Raw genomic sequence first — 23,634 nt, 5'->3', positions numbered from 1 at the left:
GGATACTAGTCAGATTCATTTCCACTGAGGCATGGTGGGAACTCCTACAAAAATCTTTTAAATTTAATTTTTATTTTATATTGGTGTATAGTTGATTTATAATATTGTGTTAGTTTCAGGTGCACAGCAAGGCGATTCAGTTATGCATGTACATATATCCATTCCTTTTCAGATTCTTTCCCCTTATAGGTTATTAGAGAATATTGGGTAGAGTTGGGCCCAGTGTCTTTATGTAGAAAAACAAAACACTGAGGAACATATGACGCAGGTGGCAGTGTACGTTGTGCTAAGTGAGAGAAGCCTGTCTCAAGAGGCCAATATTGTTTGATCCTTTTTTTTTTTTTTGTCTTTTTGCCATTTCTTGGGCCACTCCCGCGGCATATGGAGGTTCCCAGGCTAAGGGTCGAATCGGAGCCGTAGCCACCAGCCTATGCCAGAGCCACAGCAACGCAGGATCCGAGCCGCATCTGCAACCTACACCACAGCTCATGGCAACGCCGGATCCTTAACCCACTGAGCAAGGGCAGGGATTGAACCCGAAACCTCATGGTTCCTAGTTGGATTTGTTAACCACTGAGCCACGATGGGGACTCCTTGTTTGATCCTCTTTATGCTTCTTTCTGAAAAAGGCAGAACTCTAGCATCAGAAAACAGATCCATAGTTGCCAGGAATGGGGCAGGAGGGAAATTCTGGGGGTGACAGAATTACTCTCTGGATTTTTTGGTGGTGGTTACATCACTGAGTAAGTTGGTCAAAATTCAGATCTAAACTGGAGTTCCCGTCATGGCTCAGTGGTTGATGCGTCCGATTGGGAGCCATGGGATTGCGGGTTCGATCCCTGGCCTTGTTCAGTGGGTTAAGGATCCGGCGTTGCCATGAGCTGTGGTGTAGGTCACAGATGCGGCTTGGATCCCGAGTTGCTGTGGCTCTGGCGTAGGCCGGTGGCTGCGGCTCCGACTTGACCCCTAGCCTGGGAACCTCCATGTGCCACGAGAAGTGGCCCTAGAAAAGGCAAAAAGACAAAAAAAAAAAAATCGGCTCTAAACCTAAAAAGGCTGAATGTTACTGTATGTAAGTTATACCTTAATAAACAAATAAAATGTAAAACACACACACTCACCATTGGAAATCACCACTAGGAAATCTTTGGGGTCCTCTCAGGGCTGCCTGTCCCTGATTCTGTATGGTAGGTGTGGTCACGGGCAGGGCAGGAATAAGAGAGAGCCAGGATCTCCTCTCGTTTTCCTTTTCCTTTTTTTCTTCATTAAAACTTTTTTTATTATGGTTGATTTACAGTGTTCTGTCAATTTCTTACACAGCAAAGTGACCCAGCTATACATCCATATCCATTCTTTTTTTCCCATCATCTCCCGTCTGCTCCATCACAAATGATCCGTTACGGTTTCCACTCCTCTAGTTTTTCGACTTCCTTCCCTGATTCGTCCAACTGCCCCCAACTCAGCAGAGCCTTCCCATGATGGAGAAAGAGAGGAGACAGGCTTCCTTGGCTGTTTTAGGAACGAGATCCTCCCTCCGGTAGGTAAGTGCATCCTTGCGCCTGATGGAGGTTCTCCGAGGACAGAGGCCTTGCCCAGGTGCTCATCCCAGGTCCAAGGTCTGAGTAACTGGCCATAAGTGGAACATCTCCGAACAAGAGCGCAGAATTCAAATCCCACTGAAGCCGCCATGTTGGCTTGTCAGACAAACGGGAATGTGGGTGGAGGGCACACACCTCCACCCAGGGTCTGCAGGAGGAGCCCCCGCCTCTGCCCTGCTTTTGCTCAGGCCTAATGTGGGACGATTAACCAAGGCCACTCTGGTCACACAGTGACGGAACCAAGTCCTAGCCGGGAGGAGGAGAGCAAAGGCCACCTCAGGCTGGCAGGGGAAAACTGCCCAGCAGGATCTACAGACGTGCTTAGACTTTGCCTCCCCGGGCTTCTCAGACGCAGCAGCATCTAATCCCAGCACCCATTCCATGAGCACTTATTATGTGCCAGGCACAAGCTAAACCTCTGTATGAACTCGCAACAACCACCAGACTTCAACATTGTTTTCCAATTGAGGAAGCTAGTGCTCAGAGCGAGGTGTGTGCCCAGCCACTGCAGTCGGGGCCGGTGCTCTGTTTGTCAGCCAGGCTGGCTCCCAGGCTATGAGGGCACTGACCCTGGGCCCTAAGGGGCAGGAGCAGCACAGAGCCCCGCTCCAGGCAGAGCTCATGCCGAGGTCCCTCACCCACCCCACGCCTCTTCCAAATAAGCCAAAGCCTGCAGCCTCTCCATGGTCAGAGTCCTGCCCCTCAAAAACGGTCAGAGTCTGGGGCAGATCCTATAATCCCACTGTGGGTGCTAAAGGACTGGACGCAGGAAGAGGGCGTGGGCACAGGCGCCAGAAGTCCCAGGAAGGGGTGCCAGACATTCACAGGGGCGCCTCCGCTCAGGAAGGCAGCTTGGGGGAAGCAAATCACAGAACTCTGGGGCCCAGGAAGGAGCAAGCCCTTCAGAAGGCTTCCTGGATGCTTCTCCAAGCCACAGAGTTTGGAAGCTGCCTCATCCCAGGAAATGTCTGAGGACAAGAAACACCGATCAGAGGCCCCGAGCAACTGGGAGCTGGCACAAGGGGAAGGGACAGCCTGATGGCCTTTATGCCAGACGTCCCCAAAAGGATGTGGGGGGAGAGGGGGGAGAGGAAGCAGTCGAGGGGAGAGGATGTCAGACAATTGTGGGTGGGCACAGCTCTGACTGTTATAACCAGCAGCCCCAAAGCTCCACCTCCACCTTGGACCTGAACCAGACCTCTGTCCTTGGTGGTCAGCGGGATTGTGTGCTCAGTGACAGCTTGCTAAAAAAACATTCTGGAAATGAGTCAGATGGCTCAGCTGGGAAAGAGTTCCGGGTTCCCTGGAGCGAGCGGCCACGTCCAAGGAGGACAGGGAAGTGTGGCTCTTTCACGGTGGGGAGCCAGGACCTGATAGAGGGGTGTGCTACAGACCTGACCCTTCAGGTGCCCTTGCAGGGGTGACCTTGATCTTGACCTTGTGGGGCAGGAAGTCTTGCTCTGGGAGATGGCTCAGTGGTGGGGAGAGGAGTTCACACGTTTCTGAGGTCATTTTCTACTTTCGGGAGCAGATCTTTGTGGCTGAAGCGCGCTGCTCGGGGCCGGCCTCATCCTTCATAGGATCACAGTGCTGTGGTTCCTTTGCATCTTGTTCTCGTTCTCCTCCTGTCAGCCTGGCTTCCAGGCTCGCAGAGTCCCGCTGCTTTGGTATGAGTGGGAGATGAGATTGTTGCTCAGGAAACCAAGATCCCTGTCTGTACAGAGCAGATTTCCATCTTAGGACTTCAGAGTGTCCGAATGGGGTCCGGCCACTGATGATGTTCACCAGGCCGCTGGGTTTTGTGGTCAAGCACAGACAACGGGGCATAGAGACCACCCAGCCAAGAGGACCCCAGCAGTCAGGGGCTTCAGCCTTTTGGTGACACTTTTGTCCCACATCTACCAGGATGTGTCCCCTACCCCAGAGGTTTTCTGAGCTACTCAACATCCTGCTTGGGAGTGAGAGGGAAACAGGCCGTGTCTGTGTGTGTGTGTGTGTGTGTGTGAGGGCAGGGTGGAGAGTGGAGAGGGGTGGCGGATTTTTTTCCCTAGTTGTAAATCCTGCCCAGCAAATCCCAAACCAAGAAGCCACACAGAGTTAGATGGATTATAGTAGGTTCAAGTCATTTATTTTTAGAAGGTACCAGCATGTTTGGTTCTGGGGTCCAATCCCCAAATTCCAGAAAAATAAACTAATGAGAACCACATGCACTATGAGAAGGCCATTCCAACGTGTCTGTGATCATGCAGTGAGTGGGCATAGAATACAGACCAGGAGCCCTGGGCGTGGAGCAGGGCCTCCCTCCTTGGACTGCTGACAGCAGCTGGATCTAGCCCTCAGTGAGGCTGGGGAGAGGGCCGAGGCTGGGCCATTTGGACCCTGTCCCTTTACGGCCCTGGGCTCCTTATTGCTACATTTGCTACTTTGCTACTTTATGGCCCCTGGGTTATGCCCAGAGGATGCCTTATCAGTGGGTGGTACTAACGAGCAGGCTGCTGGCGTCTGCCGTTGCCATGGTTACACAAGCACAGACCTCAATTCAGAGGGTCCCATGGTGAGTTCTCAGGGATGCATTTGGCCACTATTCGACTGTGCCACACATGGTCCTTTGCTACATAATCAGCTCATCCAGTTTCTTTGAAGCCCCCACAGGGCTTTCCAGCTCCTGGATTTTATCGGAAATGCCCTTCAATAAATCCTGCAAGACCCAAAGACCAACAGCCCTCAATCCTTTCCAAGCTTCCAGGAAGCCTTCCTCGTGGTGGCTTTGGAAGTCCATGCATTTGGAGTATAATGAGAAGGGTGCATTTTAGGGAGAACACCAACTTCTACAACCAGCCAAGGAGCCAGATGGGCGGCAGCCTCCTGCTTCATGCCCTGTTGGTGAGGTAGTTTGAACACACCAGTAACGCTGCTGCAGGAAAAGCCCCTGGAGCATGTCTCCGAGTGTTCACTGGTCTAAGAAGCAATGCAGAGTGGCGAGAGGTCCCTCCCGGGTGCTGGCCTTTACCTGACCCATTGGCAGTGGTGGGCCTGGAGCCTGCTGCATTTCTGGGGGTACAGCAACAGCTCCCCAGCAGAACAAAGCATCCTTTCCTGGAAGGGCAGGAGCCTTCTCCCCAGTCCAGAGAGCGCCTGCTGCTCTGGTCAGGCCTTCTGGCCGTGGCAGGGCACCTACGTGCATCAACCTACAAGCTCGACTCTCTCCAGGTAGGCAAAGTCTATGCCAGTCAGATGCCTGGTGCCGTGACGCGTGGGTGGTCACTCCTAAGACTGCCCTGATGCTTTAGCCCTGGGGCTGCCAACATGATATTTACCCCAAGAGCCCTCACTGGGAGGAGTCCCAGGCCCAGAGACCATGGTGCCCAGTTAGGGGAGCTAAGGCAGGTCAGGGCAAAAGAGCAAAATCTGTTTTGCTACAGAACTGCCTTCGAAAATCTAATCTGGTCTGAACTTTTGGCTATGTCGGCCAGGCCAGTAGGGAACTGGCCAAGACCAGACTTTGCAAGTATTCTTGCATTCTAGGGCCTGCGTGGTAGACTGCCCTAGGACTGGCCAACTTGGGTGGAGCAATTCCATCCCACCCTTCACTGCTGGACGTGATCTACCAGGGAGCACAGGGTGGTGGTCCCAGGACTGAGCAGGCCTTGGTTGGAAGGTGGGAGGAGGGGGTTATTGCTCTGGATTTGAATCCATCTGAGGTGCCCTTACATGTCTTGAGCCTGCTGGATGTTCTCAGAGGTGGCGGGAAGCCTGCTCCATCTCGGGGGAGCAATCCACCTGGCTCTGGGAGGACCCTCTGGGGACCCCCAGGCTGGGCCAAGCCTCGGAAGCCATGGCCAGGGGGACACAGCCATGGCTATAGCCATGAGGAAGGACAGGAGGCAGCCCAGCCCTTGCCCTGACAACTCTATGCCCCAGAGGGCACAGAGGCATCTGCTCTTCTGGAACTGCCTTTGTCCGCATACCCAGTGCATCAGTGTTAGCACAGCCTGGCACCCAGGCAGGAAGTGGGCTGCCTTTGGGCAATGTTGGGTATCTGCGATTCTGTTCTGAACCAGGAGGTCTGTGTGAAAAGCAAGGGGGTAGAAAAGGGTGGGGGGAGGAGAGGAGGGGTCAGAAGACCCCATAATATGGGATAGGGCTTCACATAGCTCAGTGACTCATCGGGCAGCTGCCGAGGGTCTGCCAAGGGTCAGGCTCTGTGCCCAGGTGGTGCCACATGAGGGGGAGGGGGTGTCTTCCCCAGAGTCAGGGTCTATAGTGCTCTCCTTGGGAACACTCTGAGATCCTTACATAATGTCTCTCACTTCCCCTGTACCTTGAGGTGGGAGCAACCACTGCCACCAGGGGTAACTGAGGCATGAGGGGCAAGAATCCACCAGGGTACAACTGGAGTCCCGACTCCTCGTGCCTGCAGTGGCCCCACCCTGGGGAGGGAAGCTGGTGCCCTGGAGACAGGGCATGAAAGTGGGGTGGGAAAGATGGTCCCAAGGGCACACCGGGGAAGCAGCCTCTGCAGACAAGCTTATGTGCCTCACTGGCTGGTGCATTTGCCCACATGAGTGAAGAAATACCCGTCATTGCTGTTTTGCTTCTGTGTTTGCTGTGTGTCTATTCCCAAGGGAGATTTTTCACCTCCCGCCAAAAGCAGATGAAAGGAGGAAGGTCAGAGCAGGTGAGGGGGTTGTGTCTGAATGCAAAAGCATGTTGCTTATGCCACGCTGTCCAAGGGCTCCTGGGAGTCACCATGATGGCAGCGACCACGATGAGAGGAGGAATAGCTACCGTTTGCGAAGCACCTACTACGCGCCAGGCACCCGACGCAGTGCCCTGCATCACTCCCGCCCCGCCAATGGCAGATGGTCGTTTGGACACACACAGGAAAGAGGTACAAGGGGTCTTATGCAGGTGTTTGCGGGTTTAGCTCTGTGTCTGCGTTTCCCTTGATGTTTGCCATCACGGACGTGGTGCCTTTGCTGGGCCATCAGAGAACCCTTGGGCCTGGCCTCGCCCAGGACTGCCAGCCTCGGCCCCAGCCCCTTGGGCTGGAACCCTCCCCGCTTCCACTGGGGGCTGCTGGAGGGGAGGGTCCCAATGGTCCCTGTGCTCGTGGCCACATTTATTTTGAGTAAGACGCAGGAACACACCAAGGAGCGAGGGGCAACAACGGAATAAGTTACGAAATAATAAACATTTTAAAAGATGATCAGAACCTTCACGGCTGTTAAACCACAAGCTCTTTCATCTACACCCGTGCTTCCTCTGGCGCTGGACCCTAGAGACATCTGACAGGAGCCGAGGGCCACCGCCAGTGCCCGTGGAGGCCTTTTTGCAAGGTGGCCTCAGAGGGGGTTGGAAGAACGTGAGATGCCGCAAATCCAGGGGGTGGCTGAGCGAGGGCCATGGGGCCGGGGTGTGTGGTGTAAGGGTGGCCAGGTCCTGGCTCCTTACACGTGGTGGCGGTGGAGATGGGGGAGGCGGTAGGGACACGGTGGCGTGACTGGGGTGGGTGCCCAGGAGAGGCGGGGGAAGGTGGGTGGAATACTGGATGTGCTCAGGGTCAGCGGGTCCCCGCTGACTTTGCTGGAAGGCATGGTCCCCCAGACAGCTAGAGGAGTGGTGATGGTCGGAATATAACCTCAGGGGACAGTCACAACGGGAGCCCCACTGGGTGTTCTCCCCAAACAGGTTAGGGACCAGGACCTCCTAGAGAGTGGGGTGTCGGCACACAACTGTACAAGGAAGAGAGGGCTGTAAACAGGGGTCTCTACTGGGCCGACCCCAGGCTCCGCCGCCTCTTTCTGGCCCCCCTTGGGTCCCCCACTGCGTCTCCCCAACGCTGCCCGGAACGGCCCTCACTCTTTCTCTTTCACAGTGACCAAATCTCCCCGCAGGGAGACTCTGTCCGCAGAGGTGGAGCGCCGCCGCCTGCCCGTGTGGTCCTCGGGCCCGAGCCCTGCGGGCGGAACCGTCAGGAGGACTGCATCAGGCCGGTGAGCCGCTTGCCCGCCAGCGACTTTCCCTGCAGAGACAGCGACACGGAGGCACCACAGGCGCACACACACACAGAGGACAGAGACAGAGAGCCAGACAGGTGGATTAACTGGTGCACGAGCCTCGGAGGCCACACAATAGCTCACGGACCCCTCTGACCTCTGCATGGGGGCACCTTAACCACAGACAGGTGAACAACCAGGGCTCTGGGGCGGGCTAGGGGGTGGGGGCAGGCTAGGGGGTGGGGGTGGGGTGTTGCACTTTAGGGGTGCGGGTGGGGTTCCCTTCCTCTAAACCAGGCATTTCTGCCTTTCGGTGGAGTGTCTCCTAAGGCCTGGAGGCTTCCCCTGAACTTGATTTTATCCAAGTGAGGACGGAAAGGTAGGCTTGGGGCCCAGTAAGCTCAGGGAGGGTGACCCAACGAGATGATGGCTAAGGCTCTGGGTGACTTGGGCTGAATGGATAAACTGGTCTGAGGAAGGCAGAAGACCTAGGAATCCTGTTGGAAAGGCAGGCCCGAGCTCTCTGGGGGTCCTCTTGGTGACGGGTTCTGGGGCTCGCAAGGGCAGGGCATCCTCCGGTCTTGGCCCCAGGCTGGCAGATAGGTGTTGCTGTGGGACACAGGGCACTGCCTTCCTATCTATGTTCCTGGTCCCCCTCTGTGGTACCCAGAAGCTGACTTTGATGATTCCACATCAGGAGGCCTTACAAGCCCTTCATTTACAAACGATGGAGCTGTTCTCATCCTTTTGGAAGCAAAAAGGATGACCTCTACCTTGAGGCCTGGTATGTGGGACACAGAGGTCCTGAGAGAGGCCAGCCCTTCACATGCCCCGGGCGGAGGTGGCTGAGGAGCCTTTGATGTGGGACCGGGTGCCAAGAGGAGGATGAGCAAGCTCAGGGCTCTGCTCATGTCCCTGGTCATAGTCTGTGCCCGTCCCCTGCTCACCCTCTTCAGAAATCCATAGCATTGGACAAGGGTCTAGAGGAGATATGGCTGGACCCAAGCAGATTGATCGCCATGTCTGGAAAAAGACTCAGAACTCATCCTATTATTGACAGGGGGTCAGTGACGCCAGGGCCATCTGCACGGGGAAGCACAGGGTGGCTGGTCAGCATGGGCTGCGGTGTTTGGTAGTGAGATCGCAAGGGCCAGAATTCCTCATGTCCATTTCCAAGGCGGGGTGCAAGGGCTCGTCTTGTTTACGGGGCTTGGCTGCAGTGTAAGCTGGGTGTAATTTAGAAAAATTGATCAGGTTTGTGAAGCCTGGTAGGATACTCAATACACCTGCTGATTGATGAATTGATGGATAATGGGCATTTCCAGCAAAGGAACAACAAGGGCTGGATGCAGGACTCGATGTCATTTGGCTTAGCGCTCCGCGGAAGGACACTCCAGCTCCACTTTAAGAATCCCCACGGCGGGGGATGGGAGCGTGTTTAGAAATGGATACACCCTCCAGGCGGTTGGGAAGTCTGAAGCCTCCTTCCCTTTGCTCTGTTTCTTCCTTTTCACTCCTCCTTGTCACTAGGGAGACAAAACTTTTCACTTCTTTCTCCTCGAAACACACACATACACATGCATGCACATATACATGCACGCACAACACAAAATCTCCCCATCAGCAACCTTATCTGAATCTTCAGATACACTAACCTTAGCCTGCAGCTGCATACATTTATACTGGGCTAAGGATTTTTTAATCAGATTTTTTTTTTTTAAAAAATCCTGGAGGGTTTTAACTGCCAGTCTCTGCAAATCACTAAAAGCGGGATGGCTACTTCTCTTTGTGGAGTGGGTCAGGTGCCACAATAGCTCATCAATGGCAGGGGCTGACCTCCAAGGACGCCCTCCAGCCTGGGTGCTAAAGCACACACACACTGGGATGTTCCTCGACTGCCTTTTCTTACACGGAGCTGGAGGCATCTGTCACCTGGGCGGCCTACCTGGGAACCACCCAGGGCTGAAGGCAGGAAGCACGGGGCATGTGGAGCTGATGCGTCTAGGGGCCTCCTGGTCTGGGGGCTCTACCAAACCTCCCCGGGCCCCTTCCACCCTTGGCCATCCCTGCTCACAGGAAAGGCACCAATATCGCTTTCCTCTTGGGTTTTGCTTATTGCTGTGGAAACCACACACCAAATACAGCTCCTCCCATCCCTCCTCCACCAGGGCCACAAATTACACACCCTGTACCCAAGTATATGTTCCAGGTCTGCCGTACATGGCATTTTGGGGCTCTGATTTAGCTGGCGGATGTGGAATAAGAGGAATCGCTAAAGCTGAATGATGGTCCATTGCCTGTGCGTATGTTACAAAAGCCCAGAGACAAAGAAGGTGAGGTTTACCAGGCATCCAAACCCTCATTAAAGCTCTATTCTCATTAGTGAGGTCATTTTGGCCGGTGAGCGGGCTGTGGCGGAGGGAGGTTAGGGAGTCTGTCTCTGGAGGAGTGTGTGTCTGTCTGTTTTAGGTGAATTTGGCCCTGAGCCTCACTACCCTCCTCCCCTCCCGGTTCTATAGAGCGGGCTGGGCTGGGCTGGGAGGCGCTAATTAATCTCTTCCTGCCTAAATCCTGGAGCTCAGCCTCATAGCTCTGACTCCAAGGACCTGTGGCCAGCTCATCCATCCTCCCCCTCCCTTTCCCCAGCTGCTTCCATCGCTCAGGGCTTCAGGGGAGGGGGAGGGGGTGGGGGTAGGGGTGGGTGCAGCTGACCCGCCTGGAGAATATGCCCTGAGATTTCCCCAACCTCTCATCCATCCGGGTGGTGCTCCTTGGCATTTTTGTCTCCCTCTCCCGCTCCCTCACTCACGCATTTACCAAACGCCAGTTCTGCTGCTAAAGGAGGTTGCGAGGGGTCAGGTCGGCTCAGGGGGCAGCTCAGCCCAGCTGCAATCTGTCCACTAGGCAGTGACCTCCCGGGTGAGGCGGGAAGGTGGTTACTCATGCAGGATGCAGGCAAGGTTAGATGCCTGGCCCCGGGCTTTGGGGGAGAAATCCTGCAATCACACTGGCTCAGCAGCTGCCTCTCTTCTGAAGAGCTGAGGTTCTTGTAATTTTCAGGGATCAAAGTGAAATCTGACAGCAGAGGCTACCGGTATTCAGAGATGAGCTGCCCTGAGGTCTGTGCTGCTGGGGGCTTGCTGGGAGCTCCGAGCTACCTACTCTGTCCAGAGAGAGGAGAGTGCCCGCCCTGCACCCTCTAGGGCTCTTTCTTGCCTCCTCTTCACCCCGTCCTGCCTCCGGTTTGGGTGAGTCTATAGGAGACATTTAGGAAGGGGAGCGGTAATCTTGCCTCTACCTGACATCTTGCATAGTTACAGGGGAAGGCATTTTTTTTTTTTAGGATGGGAATGTGCACTGTTCCTCAATGCTGGTCAGTTGGGAATGGATCATGGTGCCAGGAAACTGCAGCCAGCTCAGCCTGAGGCCCTGGCGTAGCTGAGCGAAGCAGCTGAAGGTGGTTGAAAATGCTATTAGCAGGCAGCCTTTGTCCAAGTGAAAAAATATACGGTGATTAAGAACTGAGCTGCCGAAGGTACATTCCGGAGACACCAAAGCTTTGCCTTCAAACAAAGGGCTTTTCACCTTCAAGACATTTGGCTAAGTTTCATCCACTAGAATCTGGGACCCTTCAATTTCATGGACTGCTCAGTGCCGGGTTCACAAACGCCTACACGTTCAATTCCCACCCTCTACTCTGACGAATCATTTCAGCTCTGCAGCCCTCTTGATGGCTAGAAGCCTGGAAGAAGGTGGTCATGGAATCCTTTGTTTCTAACAGGAGATGCACAAAAGGAATCGCTCCCTTTTGTTCAGTGCTTCAGGAAAAAAAAAAAAATCAACATGCTGCTTGACATGCTGAGGCTCTGTGCATCGTACTTCCAGATCTTAAATCAACAAAGCATGCACCACCCGGGTTACCAAGAGCTTTTGCCACTTACTTACCTCGGAGACTGATGCTAACCTCTTTGGCTGGGAGAAGGGCTGTGGCTCAGAGAGGAGCCCTGGGAGTCAGATGGCATGTGGGGGCAGCGGAGCCAAGCACTAGTGGCTCCAGCAGAACCTTTTTCAACACTAGGAAAGTAAAGACACCTGAGCTGCAGCTGAGACTTTTTTCTTGCTGATTTGCCCAGATGACCTAAGACCAGCGTTACAGATCTTAAGTCCACTCTAAAAATCCATGCTACCAGGGGGACAGAAATCAACTGTGGCTGCCTCTAGGAGAGAGGGATGGAATTGACTGGAAAGGGGCGTGAAGGAACTTTCTAGGGTAATGGGGTATAGGTTACATTGATACAGACATTTGTCAAACTCACTGAACCATGCATTTCAGATCTATTCATTTTGCCATGTGCAATTATGCCTCAAAAGAAAAGAAAAACGATTAAAAAAAAATTCCAGCTATCACATCTCTGCTTTGAAATTTCCTACCCCTTACTCTTTTTCAATTGCTGCCCCAGAAAATATGCCTTTTGGCTAAATTCAGAGCTTCCCCTTCCAGGAGAGGGGAAGTCCAGAGTCCTTTGTTAGGGGAACTAGAACTTGCAATAGAAGGAATTTGGAACATGATTTCTAGTCTCCATCGATCCAAACTGATCACCTTGTGGTGACACACAGGCATTTTTCATCCCTGCTAATGAAAAATGGTGTTTTGCTGAAGAGGGCTGACCAGGTGACCTCCTCAGGCAGGAATTGGGAGGCCCCGGAGATAAGCTGTCCTCTCAAGGAGACGGAAAGTTACCCGTGAATAGACGATGCTCGGGTTCATGAAGGATGAGCCTATGTGGACTCAGGCCTGTAGGGGACTTGCTGGGGAGAGTGGCCAGCCCCTGGCTGAGAGCCAGGTGGAAAGGAACGGGCCTGGCCTGGGTTTGTCAGGAGGAGGAGGAGCCAAGGAGCTGCCTAACTTTAGGGGGTGACTTCCCTGGAGGCTGGGGCCCCTGCTGCTCCTTCCCCACTGGGCAAAGCCACAGGAAGGTTTTCCAAAGGGAACCATGTAAAGAAGTCTTCGGCTTCTCCTTTCCCAACGATGTTTAAAACTGGGGAGAGAGTGCCATTTGGTTGGGGGCAGTTTAGAGGGCTGAGAAACTCTGGCAGGAGATGGTGGGAAAACCCATACTTCATATAGAATAATTTGAAAACACTTCAACTTTCTTCTTTCATCATCACCAAGATGGGCAGATGAAATGGGGACTAGCCAATGGTTACCCACGGCTAATCCCATGGCAGAGTTAGGCCGGAGCAGCATCGGGGGAAGAGAGGCTGCTTCCGGCTTTCTCACGCCTCGGTGGTGGGGGTGGGGCAGAAGGCCTGTGACAAGATCCATTCCTGGGGTCTGTATGACTCCTGGGTCCTTGCCAAGCTTTCTGATCTCTCTCAGGAGCTGAAGGGCATTTTATTTGGTTTTCAAATATTCTCTGTAGTTGACTTTTAAAAAACAGGATACCACAAACATAAAACAACACCACCCCCCCCAAATCCAGAGAGAGGTGGAAGTTGAATTAATGTGTTTTAAAAAAGCCCATTGGATGAAGAATTACTATAAGATAAACATATTTAAAAAGTAAGGCACATGGTTGAAATAAAAACAATGGAGTCCTTTGCAACAGCCCATTGTCTTCTGTGCAGTCATACAAACATCAGGTTTTGTCACGTCAAAGGTGAGTCTGTGGACTCTGCCAGCAGTCGCTGTTCGCAGAGAGCAATTTCCACAAAATGTCACTGGGGAGTTCCCGTTGTGGCTCAGCAGAAACGAACCTGACTAGCATCCATGAGAATGCAGGTTCGATCCCTGGCCCTGCTCAGTGGGTTAAGGATCTGGAGTTGCCATAAGCTTTGGCGTAGTTCTCAGACAAGGCTGGGAGCCTGCGTTGCTATGGCTGTGATGCAGGCTGGCAGCTGTAGCTCTGATTTGACCCCTAGCCTGGGAACTTCCATATGCTATGGGTGCAGCCCTAAAAAGACCAAAAAAAAAAAAAAAGTCACTGGGACCATTAGACGGTTCAGACGTGTTTTTCTAGCCAGTATTGGCAACTAGCAGTGCCTTTCTAAAATTTAAGTTAAAAAATGTTTTCATTAGAGGATGGTTGATTTATAATGCTGTGAACTTCATTTTTTTTTTTTAATGTAGAAAAGGTGAGTTGCCAGCCCTCCTATCTGAACGAAATATGAGAGGACCATCCTATCCCCTAATCTCCCAGGGACCTTCTCTTTGAATGTCTTATTCCTGTCGAGCGGGTGGTGTGGTACCCCTTGTACCCTCGCTTCTCAAGTGCCTCCCCCTCCAGTCACCCAGACTTCAATGGTGGCAGCGTGGGCATGGTCCCCTTACTGGGACACAGGTTAGCTGCTAAGGACAGTTGCTGATTGAGCAGGTCTTGTGGGTCAAGCACCTAGGCATGTGCCAGAGCCCCGTGCTAATGTCCACAGCATCCTTGCCAGTTAAGTGTTCCTTTAACTCTCACTGGACACGTGAGGTTGAGCCACTAGCCTTCACGGCCTGTACACCTTCTCCTTGGCACATGACAGTCATGCTCAAGGATGGAGGCAGGTAGGTGTTCAGGACTAAGGGCTCCTTCATGCCCACCCACACCAGAAGACCGCTCTGGGCAGCAAGGGTGATTTTCTCAACCGCACCAAGAAAGATGCATCGGGTCTTAGGCACACTTGGGACCCACCCAAGCATTTCTGTTCTGCCTTAGGTGCTTCCCTTTATCACAGTGGGGACTCCTGAGAAAGACAAGAGGCCACCTTTTGGCTGGCAAGACAGGCAAAGTGGGACTTTGGCTCCTGTGCTGAGTTGAGGCACAGGTCCCACTTCCTGGTGCTCATGGATTTAAAATAATGGCTGCTGGGCAGGCCAGTGAAGCTGCACTTGTATTTGTGGCCCTGTGTGATTGGTGCCAGTGCCTCTGGGATCTCCATAGCAACGGTCCCAGGGAGGAGGGAAGCAGGTGTACTGTTTACCTTCCTAAGGAGGGGCAGCCAGATGCCTTTTTCCAATTAGAACCAAGCGTCTAAATGGAGCTGGCTGGGGCCGCTTTCCAGGTGCTGTTCCTGGCACTTCTAACTCCTATGCCCCCCACTCCCATCATGTTCCTCACTTACGGGGCTCTCTGCAAAGTCTGACCTCTGCCTGCTAGTTTGGGTGGGTGATGGGAAACCTTCCTCCAGGTCCCCAGCTGTGCAGAGACAAATCTGGAACCAGGCAGCCATGCCGGATGCCAGGAGTGACAAGGGCTCAGCAGCTGTGCCTGACACTGGTGGCACAATGCCCAGGCACAGACTCCCCAGCCTCCTGTCCAAGTGGTGCATTTCCACTTTCCCTGCTGCTTTTTCTCCCCCTGCAGAAGAAATGTCCTCCTTTTATCACCGGATCTCTCATCTCCTTCCTTTAGTTCTGACTGAACAACCCTGGTACTCTTTCTACACTCAGCTTGCAGCAAGTTCTTGGTGGGCTTGGGGGTGGAGCGGAGGAGGGCATTCTTTTCACGAAGCCCCTCAATAGCATGCCTTCCGGTAGCCCAGGCTCGCCTTGCCTCTTCCTCCCCTCCTCCTCCTTAAATGTGCTTTGGCATCTTGCCGCTGGTTCACTCTAAATTAGGCAAAGGCCAAAACACTCAAAGGAAATAGGGACAGGACTGAGTTGCTACTGGCGACAACTTGATGCTAGTTTTTTCCCCAACTGGGGAGTTCAAGTGACCTTTGACTATGGCTACAGGGGAGAAGATGAAGTTTAGTGGACAAGACAGGAGGAAGCCTCACTTGCTCTGCAGCGTGGGGTTCTTCTCAGGACCCACAGAGATTCGAACCCCACCCTCCTAAGCACTTGTCTCCTTCCTGCAAATCTGACCACCCAGAACACATCCATGGGTTGGGGACTTTGGTTAAGCCAGCTGCCAAGGTAGGGTCTCAGAGGTACAGGCAGTCAGCACACTGACTGCCCCAAAGCATAATCTTTCTTTCCATTGGGATGCGTATGCAAGGAGGGCTGGCCCCCTTCCCTTTCCTACCTACTATCAGGAATGCAGTTTGGTGGCCTTTTATCAGATCTGTGTGTCTAACCTGAAAAAGTGCAGCAGGGGACAGGTCAAGCGGCATTTTTAAAAGACATTTCTGGACAGAAATGTGGGCCGGTGGAATTCCGAGCCACAGAGAACCTTACTTCCCTACAAATGCTTTTCCCATGTCTCTGCCATGCCTTCCATCCCTGTGGGACAGGATGGGCAGTTCCCCAGCCCGCTCCTCCCCTGGTGGTCCAGTAGTTAGAAGTAGGTAGAAGAGTGAGATTTCCAAGCTTCCCTCACGGCTTGACCCTGGGCCACAGAGGAAGAGTAATGGAAGCTGTAGCTGGAGATGAAGCCTCAGGATGCTGCTGTTGGATTTAAAAGCATCTTCAAAGGTAGTGGGTGTTTCTGCTAGGGGTCCAGGAGAAGCAATTTACAGGGTCCAAACCTAAAGACATCATTGGTACATTGCCTCTGGGGCAGGGGACGCATCTCAGTGTCATTTCCAGACCCCTCAGCTTCTTGTTTCTTACAACTATGGGTATAAAAAAACCAGGCAGGAAAACGGGGGACACCCCAAATGGGTGCTGCTGACTGTCCATGGAACTAGGGTGTGGGCACAGGAGTGGTGGGTAGAGATGAGGCCACGGACAAACAGATCACCTCTTCTGGTTTTAGGAGCACCTTCTGTGCAGAAGGAGCCCAAAGAAGGTTAGAGAGTGCAGACGCTGGGATCACTCACCCACTGCTGGAAGGAAGCCACCTCGGGGGTGAAATGCAGCGGCCATTCTGACTCTGCGCCAGCAGCACTAGGCAATTGTGTTTTTAGGAAGGGAAGTGAAGAATAACTTATCCAGCCGAAACCATGAAGACCTGTGGCTTTAGGGGAGCCCCTGCCCAGACACACACCCAGCTGCAGCAGGCAGGCGGTCCATGCGCAGAGGCGCATGCAGTTCTGCAGCGTATGTTACACTTGTACCATACACTGAACACGGAGGTGCATATTAGGCAGGCAGCAGGTGCACCGTGCATGCAGCTACACACATGTGCATGTTTACAGCGCGGCACTTACATAAGCATCTCATGCAAGCTTCATAAGCGACCACGTGATTGGCTGTAGAGCTTTATTTACATTAGGCTCCTAAGATGCCAGTCTTTGACAAACCCTGCAAACTTAAAGCATGTACCTTAAGATGCATATAGAGGCCTGCCTTTCCCCAAGAAAAAGCCATTTGTGTCAGTGGAAATGGTGTCTCTGCTTCTGTTTCTGTCAACACTACCAGCAACAGGAGCATGGACCCTAAACGGGCTGGTTTATGAGGGCTTTCAAAGCATCCTCTGCCGCTTGGTTCTGACTCCTCCAACAACTCACTTTGTAGTAACAAAAATAGAAACCTCTGTTTATCTGGCAGATGGGGCGTCCAGACTTGATGAGGCTGTTTTGCTCAGGGTGGCTCCAGGCAGGCAGAAAGCTGAGAGGTGAGGGTTTCTGGGAACAAGGCTTCTGCCGAGCAGACCCCTACATCAGCAGGGCTGGATTTCATGTTCTCACTGGGGAGACCCATCTTTGATCTGTGTGATCTGGAAGCAGGAGGCGTCTTAGGGTCCTGCCCCTCAGCTGGGGACAAATGCCAGATCCTGACAATGTAAGGCAGCGTTTCCTGCCCCCCCCCCTCCACGCCCTAAACCCCTGGCCCCTACAGCTTTTCTGACAAGTGTGTAGGGACCCTGAGAAACTGACCATGGGGCAGAAGCTGGCCTGCTGGGCACCAGAGGAAAACCACCCCCACCTCCATTCCCAGGGAAAGCAGAGAAACTGGCTGAGTCAACTTTGATTGTTTGTTTGGGTTTTTTTGTTTTTTTTTTTTGGCCACACCTGCAGCATGCAAGGCCAGGGATCGAACCTGTGCCACAGTAGCAACCTGAACCACAGCATTAACCTGCTGAGCCACAAGAGAACTCCCTGAGTCAACTTTGAAAGTAAGTCAATGATAAGAGCGACCATTTATCAAGGTGTCCCATGAGCTGGTTGCTCTAATAAACGAATATACTCTTTCCACTTTGTCATATATGAGATGCCTGTGTCCCCATCCTCAACTGCAAAATAAATACAGTAATACCTACCTCATAGAACATCATTGGAAATTAAGAGCTAAGCATGGGTTGCAGGTAACATCACAATGAAAATACAAAAAGTGACCCGGGGCACATACACTGCAGACACTATTCTAAGCACCTTGGGTATCTTTTCCCCTCCTCATCATTTGTTCTTATCTCCCTTTTACAGATAAGGAAACCGAGGCTGGGAAGCGCTGCCTGAGTCACACAGTTACATGGAGGAGCGGGAGTAGCACCTAAGTCCCTCTTGGGCCAGGCTCCTGGTGACAGGGGTGCCCACACTGTGACACAGTGAGTCCCAGGAAGTGGCAGCTGTTCTTGTTAAGGCCCTCATTTAGCACCAACATCCACCCCAGGCAGTTGGTGTCATCATACCCACTGGGCAAGGGAGCAACTTGCCTGCGATCTTACAGCAACTTTAGGCAGAGCAACAGGAGTGGACTGGGGCTGCCCAGCCCTAGCCCTGAGCCCACTCTCTACACCCTGGCGGGCACTAAAGGGACATTGTTCCTGGGGGACATTGTTCCCAGCAGGTCATTTTCAGTAGGGGATGAGAATGCAGCGGGGAGGCGAATATCACTGCTGGGGTTCTGCCACTTCACCTCAAATAGTTGGTGCTTCTCAATCACACCCCAGACTGCTGGCCAAGGAGCAGTGTGGACGGTGCAGGGCAGTCAGCCACGAGGGGCCAGCTGGAGCCTCTCAAACAGACTCCTGCCTGGGAAAGATGCACCTCCCTGGGCAGTCATCTGTGTGGCACTGGGGGCATGGAAAGGAAGAGGACCCTCACCCCAAATCCGAACAATGCTGCTGAAGAGCGGGCACCACCCCACCCACCCGCCTTCTTCTCATAACGTCTTGCACATCTAGAAACAATTCAGGAATGCTTTGATTGAGGGCTAGCAAATGATGGGATCTGAAGCTGTGTCATTACCAAGGAAACCGCCATGGAAGCTATGACCACAGGAGGGTGACCACTCACAAGTGCTAATGGTTGAATCCTTTACATATTTAGAAGTATGGATGCCCTGGAAGCCTCCAGTATCCAGGAGAGAGAATCCATCAGAATTTCCCCTCTAATTTTGCTGCAGTTTATGAGGTTGGGTTGAGCTTTGTATTGGCTAATCCATCTCTACTCCCCAACTTAATCTGCTATGACGTAAGGGCCAGGTCCTCTGTCCTACCTGATGGTCTGTCTTTGCTCCCTAGGCGTGGGGGTTCGGATGCACCAGGCTCTTGGTGCAAACAAGAAAAGCCAGGGGTGTGGCATAAAACACTGCTCCAGCCCTGTGAGAAAGTATGGGCACCGCTAGGTCCCCACACCTCTCTCTCCCCTACCTCTCCTATCCAGGCATCAATCACGCCCAAAAGAGTTTTAAAGGACAAGATGAGGGAACCTAGTCACAATCAGCTCTGACTGGGCTTTCTTTGGTTTCAAAAATGTCTTATTAAAACTTTGCTGACTTTATCGGGATCGCCATGTTTAATGAGCGGCCTCAAAGAATTTGAAAGCAAAAGATGAGGAGAGGAAAAAAGCCATAAGCTGTAATCACCATAATTATACAATCCCATGATGAGTTGAAAGCAGCCCTGGCAAAGCCCGAGAGAGAGGGGAGTGTCATTTGCAATCAGGTTGGTCCTCAGGACAGCTGGAAAGAATGTGACACGAGAGCCCTTCCCTTCTCCTGAGCTGGGCTGAAGATGAGTCCTCGTGGCAGTGCCCAGGAGGAGGGGACCCGGGGAGGGGGGTCTCGGAACTCCGAGGGCATGTTCTTCTCCTGGCCAGGCTGAGCCAGTTTGGGTGCCAGCTTGTCCACCTGGAATGCGCACTGGCATCCGGTAAAAAGCAACTGCCTTGATCCTATCTTTTCCGCTTTCAATGGAACATCCTTTCTGGAGGGGAATGCAGAGAGGCCAAGCCTCTCCCAACCAGAGCCAGGGCAGCCCACCCACGCCAGCCCCGCTGTGCTCAGTCCGACTGCACCGCAGCTGCTCGGCCTCCCTGTGCCAATGGGCACAGGTGTCCTCTGCTCACGGACCTCCTCCTTGGCATTCAGGGGAGAGAGCCCTGTTGCCCAGGGCTCTGCTGCAGCAGCAGCAATTGGCTTAAAAACAAACAAAACCAAAAAAGCAAGGATGACATGTGAAGGGCAGGAATCCCACCTCTTGACAGTGGACTTGCTTTGACTGTATCATCATCTGGCTTTTCTTCCCCCAGGGCAGAGTCTAACTGACTCCTCGGGATGCCTTTTCTCCGGTCTCAGCAAACTTCCCCCATACGACCCTTTCTCCTTTTCCTTTGCGGATTTATAAACCACACAATAAAGTGCAGTAGGATCATTTAATGAATTAATACACCTGAGGATTCCAGTTGGGAGATGGAATCCAATGCAGAAACCTGCTCTACAGTATCCTTGGCCATAAGGCCGCTGAATGTTTCCAGGGAGCTTTTTTTTTTTTTTGTCTTTTTGCCTTTTTCTAGGGCTGCTCCAATGGCATAGGGAGGTTCGCAGGCTAGGGGTCTAATCGGAGCTGTAGCCACCGGCCTACACCCAGAGCCACAGCAACATGGGATCCGAGCCGTGTCTTTGACCTACACCATAGCTCACGGCAATGCCAGATCCTTAACCCACTGAGCAAGGCCAGGGATCGAACCTACAACCTCATGGTTCCTAGTCAGATTTGTTAACCACTGAGCCACGACGGGAACTCCCAGGAGCTCCTTATTCTTGAAGGTGACACATAACACAGTTGGGAAGCTGCCACGGTTAGAGTATTCTTAATAGAGTGACTCTCCTCATACCTTCTCCCCATCTGTTTTAACTTTGTCTGGAATCTTCCAGAACTGTCCACTCACTCTGGGAAACGAACACAAATAGATCTCAAGGTGGTTATCAAATCTCTGTAGAGTTAAACATTTTTTTTTCTTATTAGGGTCATATCCTTGGCATATGAAAGTTCCCAGGCTAGGGATCGAATCAGAGCGGCAGCTGCCGGCCTGTTCCACAGGCACAGCAACACTGGATCCAAGTTGCATCTGCGACCCATGCTGCAGCTTGCAGCAACACTGTATCCTTAACCCACTGAGCAAGGCCAGGGGTTGAACTGTGTCTTCACAGACACTATGTCAGGTTCTTAATCTGCTGAGCTACAACAGGAACTCCTCCTAGGCATCTTAATTTCTCTCATCTGACGTGGTTTCCAGAGTCCCCAGAAATTCTTTTCTGAATCTTCCCTAGTTCATTGAAGTTCCTGATAAAATGGGGGTGGGGGTTGTCTTAGAATCAAGACTCAACACAGCCTAGAGTAACACAGAGATCAGTGGCACACTTCTCTCTTCTGACGGTGTTATTACAACCTAAAGCTGCTTTTTTAAAAAAGTGATTGCATCCTGCTTTTGCGTCTTGTAAAGCTTGCAATCAATTACAATGCCAGATTTTTTTTTTTTTTACCTTGAATTACAGTGAAGGCCAGGAATGCCAGCCTGTAGTTGTAAGACTAAATTTTTTCAATAAGTTTTATCTGGTTAAATTATATCTGGTTCTTTTGGACCCACCATCCCACCTGAAGGAGATACTTTTCAATATAATTCCATTGTCTATCAAATGAGCAATATCTTCCAGGTTTGGATCTTTGAATACAGCTGGTCATGTTTGTCTCTTCATCCGGGTCATTGAAAACAATGTTGGATCAAATAGGGCTGTGGCTGGACCCTTGTGGCCACAACCAGAAACTGCCCTTCCCATTGACATAGATCTACTAATACACCCCCTTACCCGCCTTCAAGGTGCAGTGAATATACTTGCTTTACCTAATTATGGTCAAACACAGAGGGAGCGGAGGTGGAGGGGGGTCCAGGGGCAGGAATGGGCCTTAATTTCAACCTTGTGGTACTGCTGTCTGGTTACCAGTAAGTCTGTTCTGGGGCAGGGGATGTAGGTTGAAGGTCCTCCATCTCCGGGAAGCCAGGCTCCCAAGGAGAGTGTGGAAAGTGACTGCAGATATTGCACCAATGACGCCCATTCCTGTCTGGGGCTGTGGTGCCTCTGCTCAGGTCAGAATGCTTTGACTGTGACGAGGGGGTGTGGCAGAACCATTGCCTTTTACCCTGCCCTGTTCCCATCCACGGGGGGAGCCAGCAAACAAGCAAACACTCAAGGGTCTTTCTCTCATTGGCCTTCGGGTAACATCACCCAACGATCACACGGCTCTGAGCTCTTTTCAGCTTCCCTTCGGGGGCCCAGTTAGCATTCTGCCTCACAGGGAAGTTCCCCAGGTTGTTCCCACCTATGGGTTTGCACCCCGCCTTCCTTCCACGATACCGCGCTTCCCAAACTCGGTTTGAACCACAGGCGCTCACTTGCCACGTAGGAAAACGGGGACGATCCCTGCATTGCTTTGACCAGGACCTCATTTTGGGAGAAGGCCACGACTGCCTCACCTCTCAGCCTTCAAAGTCAGACACTGAGCTCCCTGACTTCGAACCCTCCAGTTTGGACAAAGGCAGACGTGAGTCTCTTCTCCTTGACTGTGACACTGGCAGCTTGGTCCCCTTCCTAGGTTCCTGCTATTCCAAAACCTGATGAACCAAGGCCTAGAGGTTTCTCTCCTGGCCCTTCGGGGGTGCCGCCGGTCCCCTGGTAGCTCCGAGGTGGATCCTGTCCTCTGTGGATGCAGGCGCCCTGTCCCCTCCGTGGTCAGCACGCCCCGCTGGTCATCCCACTGAGATCCATGCGGTCGGTCACCTTCCCCCTCGGCCTTCTCACTGGACAGATGGGAAGCCCATGGCCATTTTCACGTGGCTGCCTGGGGACCGGTGCCAGAAATCTGACTGTACGAGGGACATGGAACAGGCTGAAATTCCACACCCCATCAGCCACTTCTACAGTGAGAGCTCCTTCTAGAAGGACGTCTCTCCTGAGTGGGGAGTGGGGGGAGGCTCGGTTACGGCAAAGGGCTGCAGGTCAGCTCCCGAAATAGATTCCCGCCTGGCACATCCATCCACAGTGTGCCCCCAGCCTGCCTTGCGGGAGACTGGCAGGGATGCGATTTGGATCTGAATCAGTGGCTGTAAACACACAGCTGTGCCTTTCTGCCTCACAGGAGTTTTTCACTTGGCTGCTCGGCACATCGGGGTCTGGGGACGGCAGGGGAGGGCTGGTGAGGGGAGGAGGAGCCGTTTTGCACAGCCTAGCTGTCCCCTCTGTCAGGAGGCTGAGTCACGGCTGCATTTTTTTTCTCGGAGTGAGCACTCCACGGGGAGGGCATCTGGGGCTGGTTTTGGTTGACAGGTTGAACCATCAGCGGCAACAGGTGGGGTTCCTCCTTCCAAGAGAAGTGGCAGGGTCTAGGGCTGAGTTTTTCAAAAATGCCAACAACCTCTGACTCTTTGCGATGAATAAAAAATCTCCCCTTCCTCAGAGTTCTCAGAAAGCCCCTCACCCCACCCCCTGCCGCAGACTTTATCTGTCTTCTCGGGATCCTGCCAACCAAGCTGATTTGGCTGTCTTACATCCTAGTTGGTTTATAAAAAATAGACTTTTCCATGTTCATGTTCCAGCTACAAACTATAATATTATTATTTTTTTTTTTCAAACTTCACTTGGATCCAAGGTGGAGAGAGAGGGAGAGAGAGCAGAGGAGGCTTGACCCTTCGTGGAATGTACCCGGGATAATGTGCTTTCTGGTGACCTCTTTTTCGTCATCTCTAAGAGGGGACAGAGGTGAGCTGGCCCGGTGTTCTCCAGGGAACCGGAAGGTGTGGTAGCGGGTGAGCAGCAGAGTGGTGCTGAGATCCTCAGATGCTCACACATCGCTTTTCTCCCACGCCCCACAACACATGGGGTAATGCTGTAGCACCCACACTGGAGCCCATCCTTCTGCCCACCTGATCTCCCCTGGCTGGGCATCCAT

The 23,634-nt window shown here is 52.7% G+C and overlaps 1 protein-coding gene and 1 long non-coding RNA gene across 9 annotated transcripts in view; one reads left to right on the top strand and one right to left on the bottom strand.

The window, feature by feature from the left end:
* The window catches only part of LOC125135611 (uncharacterized), a 45,681-nt gene extending 33,677 nt beyond the window's left edge, over positions 1–12,004 (top strand). Inside the window, exons 3-7 of one of the 4 annotated variants that reach the window (XR_007137011.1) lie at positions 1,419–1,541; positions 6,332–6,489; positions 7,496–7,785; positions 10,658–10,845; positions 10,941–12,004. This is a non-coding gene — a long non-coding RNA (uncharacterized LOC125135611). Of the gene's footprint in view, positions 1–1,418; positions 1,542–1,561; positions 6,490–7,495; positions 7,786–10,657; positions 10,846–10,940 lie in introns of those variants that run through there. The other 3 variants (XR_007137012.1, XR_007137009.1, XR_007137010.1) reach the window with 3 other exon arrangements.
* Positions 7,296–23,634, bottom strand: part of RGS6 (regulator of G protein signaling 6) — a 560,209-nt gene continuing 543,870 nt past the window's right edge. For 2 of the 5 annotated variants that reach the window (XM_047795882.1, XM_047795884.1), the window contains one exon: positions 7,296–7,623. In XM_047795882.1, coding sequence (XP_047651838.1) covers positions 7,573–7,623 — 51 coding nt within the window. In that variant the 3' untranslated portion in view covers positions 7,296–7,572. Of the gene's footprint in view, positions 7,624–16,345; positions 16,413–23,634 lie in introns of all 5 variants that reach the window. The other 3 variants (XM_047795885.1, XM_047795883.1, XM_047795886.1) reach the window with 2 other exon arrangements.

This window comes from Phacochoerus africanus, chromosome 9 (genome assembly GCF_016906955.1).
Source record: "Phacochoerus africanus isolate WHEZ1 chromosome 9, ROS_Pafr_v1, whole genome shotgun sequence".
Lineage (NCBI taxonomy): Eukaryota > Metazoa > Chordata > Mammalia > Artiodactyla > Suidae > Phacochoerus > Phacochoerus africanus.
The sequence above is the reverse complement of the archived record's forward strand: the minus strand, read 5'-3'. Positions and strand labels throughout refer to the sequence as shown.